The following is a 5,625-nucleotide window of genomic DNA, read 5'->3' as shown; positions in this document are numbered from 1 at the left end:
AGTACATTCACAATCCCTATATATTCTCTGCAGCACAAATGGACTTTGGAAAGGAAGAACTAGATACAGGCTACCCTATGTAAACAAAATAACAATTACTTTCATACAGATATTACAGTTGTGTCTGAAAATAAAATGCGAGTAAAAACAATCTAATCTACTTTGCACTCTGAGCAATGTGAGGCAAGTCGTTTAACCTCTTTATGCCTCTGTTTTGTCATCTTTAAAACAGGGATCATGCTACTTCCTTTATGAGACTCACTGCCTAGTTTTTGGACCTGATAGTGTCATGAATTTTCCTGTTATGTGTAAGATACATGTGGAGCTGGGAAATTCTATGTACCCTTGTAAGACAATGCTCTCTCATTAGGCCATCTTAACATGCAAAAACCTGATCTGCCAAGCAAAATGTTATGTTAGCAAAAACTCACTTAGGCAAAACAATATCCACAAATAGCAGAAAAACAGATCTGATCTTTAACACATTCTTGAGGAACAAACCTGAGCAGACTGATGATAAAAATTAATGTCATTGGGTAGGCCTGATCTGCAGGAAGAAATTTTTCCATTCTTTAAAGAAACAAGGAGAAGAAAATTCCTATTTTTAAAATTATGATTTGAAATGGCTGTTAGAAAAATTATGAAAACCAAAATTATTTTACCTTGTTTTCCCACCAGTTCTGACTCACAGTTACATGACACAGTTTTTAAAGTTTACAGTAAAATGCTGCAAATCCTGTAGTAATGAAAGATAGTTTGTATATGCATAAATAAAATGCTTTATACTTAGCCGTAAGTCTCAGTCTCTTCCCCAAAACTGTTTAAAGTAATTTTGGTTACAATTAGCAGCCCCTCAGAACATAATTATTCTATGACTGGCAATTTTGCAGTAAAGACTCCTGTCCTGTCAGATGGATTTTAAACAGAAAGGTCATTTTGGATAATAATCTCTATGATTTTATCTCCCTCTCCCCCACAAAGTTAAAAGCTTGAGTTAAGACATGATGTCTTACGGGAAAGGAACATGTTTTCTTCTAGTGTTTTAGAAATGTACTATAACCTTGACCTACACAAATAACTTCTGGAGGCAAAAGTGCAGTTTTGTTTCTCAGAGTAAGTCCTTGGCTTTACTGTGAAATTCCTCAGAAGGCTGCTGATCATAGCATCAAACGAAAAGGTGATTTTTAACAAGTTTTGTGCTTGAGTCTGTAGGATTTGCTCATCTAAAGCACAGTGCTGCTTTTTCTTTTGCATTTGCTTGCTTCCACTCAGTGTAAGCAGGTCCTTGGTAACCTTTCAGCTGACTAGTGTCAATGATAATAACAATACATTTTTATTTTTAGAACACTCAAATCTAAAGGCAAGTTAGCTCTGCACATGTGTGCATGCACACACAAATGTAAGTAATATCTGAATGCTTCCAAAGGACAACAAGTCCTTTTGGAATAGTAATGAATAGAGAAATCATCTTGTGCCCTGCATGAGATAGGTGCATTTCAAAATTTTCCTGTATAGCTTCCATGAAAATTGGCCCCTAAGCAAGGGTGTGAGTCATTGATGAATACAGCTCTAAGGCTTCATGCTGTGCAGCAAGAGCTGTAAAAGGCATTAGAGGAACACAGGGGAGGAGGAGGAGAGAGAGAGGGGGTTAGGAGGTTATTAAATAAAACCTAGTAATGGTTTTACATGAACATTTTCTGAACAGTGTTTTGAAAACGTACATCCTAACCCACTGGGCACCATTCAGACTGCTGGCTGCAGTGCCCTCTGTTGGCTGATGCTCAAGGTGGCTGTATAGAACCTTCGCTGCTGACATAAAATAAGCTTTTGTCTATACTTAAAGGGATTTGTTGTTACAGCTACCCTAGCAGATTCTCAGTGAAAACTCACATTGTACAAGTAAAACCAATTGCCTTATGCTGGCATGCCTTACAGTAATTTTCCAAATTAATCTTGCAGATAAAGGATGTTTTTTCTCCTCTGTACACATATCCATGGCACAAAAGCCCATGCCCACAGCACTGTGCCATCAAAAATCACAGCCTTTACCAGCACAACTATGCAAAAAGTATAGGATGGGCCAAAGAGAAACCTATTGGTGACAAATCTAAACTTCCTCAAACTTCAGAGGTATTTGATTTTGGCTCGTATTTGTCTTCTTTTTCCCTAAGACCAATGTTTTAAAATTGGTGTCACTTTATATCATTCACTGGTTATCCATAGTCTTTGTATAACTGACAACACATCATATTATGAGCAATTTCCCTTTTTATGCAACCATGTTTCTACTATCCAAGTCAGGAGATCCAGGTTTCAACAAAGGCATTAGATTTTTAGTCAATACTTCAGTCACTGTCATGCCAGATTCTCTATCCTTCAGATTTCCTGAATGTTCTGATCTCATACTCACCTGTGCGGTCCCCTCAATCTCTCTTCCCATTTTCACTTCTTCCATTGTGTTAGCAGTCTTAGTGCACGCATCTGAAAGAAAAGATACAATGTGTCCCATTACATCCCATTATCAAACACCCTGTGACTTACAGAGGAGAAGGTTCATATGGGAAACTTATTATAAACAGTGATTAAATGACACTAACTGCCTATACTGGGCTAGCTACAAATAATCAAATAACCCTTTAAATGAGCCTTTTTTTGGAAGACGGCTTAGATGTACAGACAGGGAAAAATGTTTTACTGTATTTTGGATAACAGAAGTATCACTTGTTAGAAAGCCAACCATAATTAGAATGTTTATTTTCACACAGATAACCATTTAAGGAGCTTGGGCATAAACAAACAAACAAAAAAAGATTTATTCTTTTGCACAAGAGGAGCTATAAGTCTTTTGGCCAGAAACTGCAGTTTTATATTTATGTAATTTGAACGAATGGGTGCAGTGGTCTACATAATTGAAAATTCAACCCAAAAGGAACATTAACAGAGGAAAATAGTTTGTCATGTTACCATTACTTTTGTTTCTTTAACAGCTTTAAAACTAACATATATAATTTAGAAAAAAACAAAAAAAAACCGAAAAAACAACAAAAAACCCTACATCTTTGTGTGTATATATACATACACATATATTTAAGAATGGGAATTATATATTCCCTTTTAACCAAGTGTGAATAACTGGTGTTGTTTAAAAAAAAACCAAAACAAACAAACAAAAAAAAACAGAACAAAACCCAACAAACCCAAAACAAAACCCCCAGCAAAACCACCCTGAAATACACAGGCATGCAGCACCATCTGCTGGATTAGCCTGTCTGTCAAACATTTAGGCATTTACAGAATACATTACCACAGGCAGAAGCGAAAAGCTATACCAACAAAAGCATAACATGGAGATTTGTTTAGTAAGGCTCAGGCAAGAGAAATCAAGAGGTGTAGAATTTCCATGAAAATTATAAAGTAATACTTTTTACTTATATAACACTATACTTTTTGGGGCGCCATGTATAAACACAACATTCACAAAACCATGAACAGAGGCACCTAACAACCACAAAAATTCAAAAGTTTGGTATGTGTTTTAAATAGCTTAATCAAGATTGATTTAATTTGGTTTCTTGTATGTATGTGTCATGATACATGACTATAAATTACCATTTTTTCCACTGGATGCCTGTCTTTCTTAGTGAATAGGTCTGACTGCTCACCCAGTAACAAAGAGCTATCCAATAATTTGCTGTCTTCTTCTCAGGCACTACGTGGTCTCGTTATTTAACAAACAAGCTCTGTGTGGATAATACAAGATTATCAGGTGCTCATCACTGCAATGCCACATTGTATTACAGACATTAATTTAAAATCCCTGCAAATTGAGTTGCATTTATTTTTCAGTGAGTAAATAGAGGTCCTTATTTTGGGTAGGAAAACAAGAGGGCCCTAATATGTACACAGCAATGTGCCATTGTAATCTCTGCTGTCTTTCTAGTAGCTTGTAGTGTCTTTGGAATTCAACCTTTTCATTCAGCCAGATCACCTAACTGCACTCTGCAATACCTAGCTCTTGGTACGCTATCCTCCAGCAGGTCAAAAAGCACAGTACTTAGCAGGCAATCCTTTCACCTGACACCTTCCAAACAGCTGAAGCTTCTGTCTTGTTATCACACCAATGCATCACCTCTGCACTGATCCCTTTTGTGCTTATTCCCATCTCTGATACAGTGCTGAGAGCTGCAGGTCCTAAGAATTTATTTTGAAAAGCCATCTGTCTACACGTCAATCTTCTAGAAGTCTCCTCCACATGTACTAGAATCAAGAACACATCTATCTTAAGAAGCCCGATTTTTCTGCCTACAGAAATTTCCCTTCTTCTCAATGCCCATATATCCCAGCTATCTTTTATCCTCCTGCAGCTGACCATCTTTGTCTTGTCCATGCTGGTAGCATAGGTAAATCATTCCACATTCCTCTGGAGAAAACTACATTTTCTTGCCAAGCTTGCTTATTCAAAAATATTATTCAGCACATCTTAGAACTGTCCATAGCCCACGGTGCCATGTAAGACAACAGAGGCAAAAAATATCTTCCACATGACCTCTGTATTTGTTTCACAGGTGGCTGGAGGCTCTGACCCGCTACCATTCCTCTATTTTTAAGAAAACAGATTGTTCTCAGATTGTTCTTTTTCTGTCAATGCTGTTAAGAATAGCTTCAGACTTTTCTCAGGGGAATGATCAGTGAAGTGACCAACAAAGACCAGCAATAATCTGCACAATACTGAAAGTTGCTATTTTGGAGCACCCTCATCAGGTCTTCCACAGTTCTTCACTTTTCTTCTCTGGAAATCTTATTCCATAACACATGCAGGTATCTAGCAAGATCAATGCCTGCTGCTGCGGTCAGTGTTTCAACTTTTCCATAATCCTGTGTTTTGTTACAAACCTCACCTTGCACCTCCAAACCACACCCCAATCATTTGTCAGTGCGTATTGCCGTTTTGCTCAGCACTTTTTAATCATGCTTTGCTTGATTCGTTTAATGTCTTTTCAGACACTTCAGCCAGACAGTGCGGTAAAGAGTTACCCACAGAGGGTTCCTGAAGTAAGATTATGCGTCCTGTCAAGGCCGGCATGCTTTTCTCCATCTTATCAGTGATGGAACTCAAAGGCACAGTATAATTTACAACCCAGAAGTACAAATAGGTTCAAAAAAAGTAACAGCCAAGGTTGCAAAGGTTATAGCATAAATGTTGATGGTCACCTGGATGCAATCTCTGGCTCAGGGAACCTCCCTGTTGGTCGTTAGGGCATAATGCCAGAGGCCTATTCACAAACAGGGCATGTCCCACATATGATCCTAGAAATCGGCTATTAAGTGTTATCAGAGCAGGTGAACTACTCTGCCTGCTCTGACCCCAGGTTTGATACAGCTGCGGCGCAAGCTGGCGCGGAGACACTCGAGTCGCTGGGTCTGATGCCTTCCACCTCACCACGCTTACAAGCGGCTGCCGGCAAGGCCATCGTGTTCAGACATGTCTGGTAACCCTGCTAACAACAGTCCTGCTCAGGAGCGGATATATAGGCGCTCAGACCAGCCGCTTCAAACTTACCTAACTTGCCGTAGCAATCCCTCACTGAGGAGCTGCCAACGGCTGGCGCGAAACAGGGCGGGGCG

The 5,625-nt window shown here is 38.9% G+C and overlaps 1 protein-coding gene across 2 annotated transcripts in view; it reads right to left on the bottom strand.

The window, feature by feature from the left end:
• Positions 1-345: 345 nt before the first annotated feature.
• TTC14 (tetratricopeptide repeat domain 14) overlaps positions 346-5,625 on the bottom strand; it is a 38,873-nt gene continuing 33,593 nt past the window's right edge. The window contains exons 13-15 of one of the 2 annotated variants that reach the window (XM_062602933.1): positions 2,411-2,481; positions 502-570; positions 346-396 (exon numbers count right to left, since the gene is read on the bottom strand). In XM_062602933.1, the coding sequence (XP_062458917.1) occupies positions 367-396; positions 502-570; positions 2,411-2,481 (170 nt within the window). In that variant the 3' untranslated portion in view covers positions 346-366. The remainder of the gene's footprint in view (positions 397-501; positions 571-2,410; positions 2,482-5,625) is intronic. The other variant, XM_062602935.1, reaches the window with a different exon arrangement.

This window comes from Pezoporus occidentalis, unplaced genomic scaffold (assembly GCF_034315485.1).
Source record: "Pezoporus occidentalis ecotype Australia unplaced genomic scaffold, CSIRO_AGI_Poc_V1 ctg8, whole genome shotgun sequence".
Lineage (NCBI taxonomy): Eukaryota > Metazoa > Chordata > Aves > Psittaciformes > Psittacidae > Pezoporus > Pezoporus occidentalis.
This window is presented reverse-complemented; position numbering and strand designations above follow the sequence as displayed.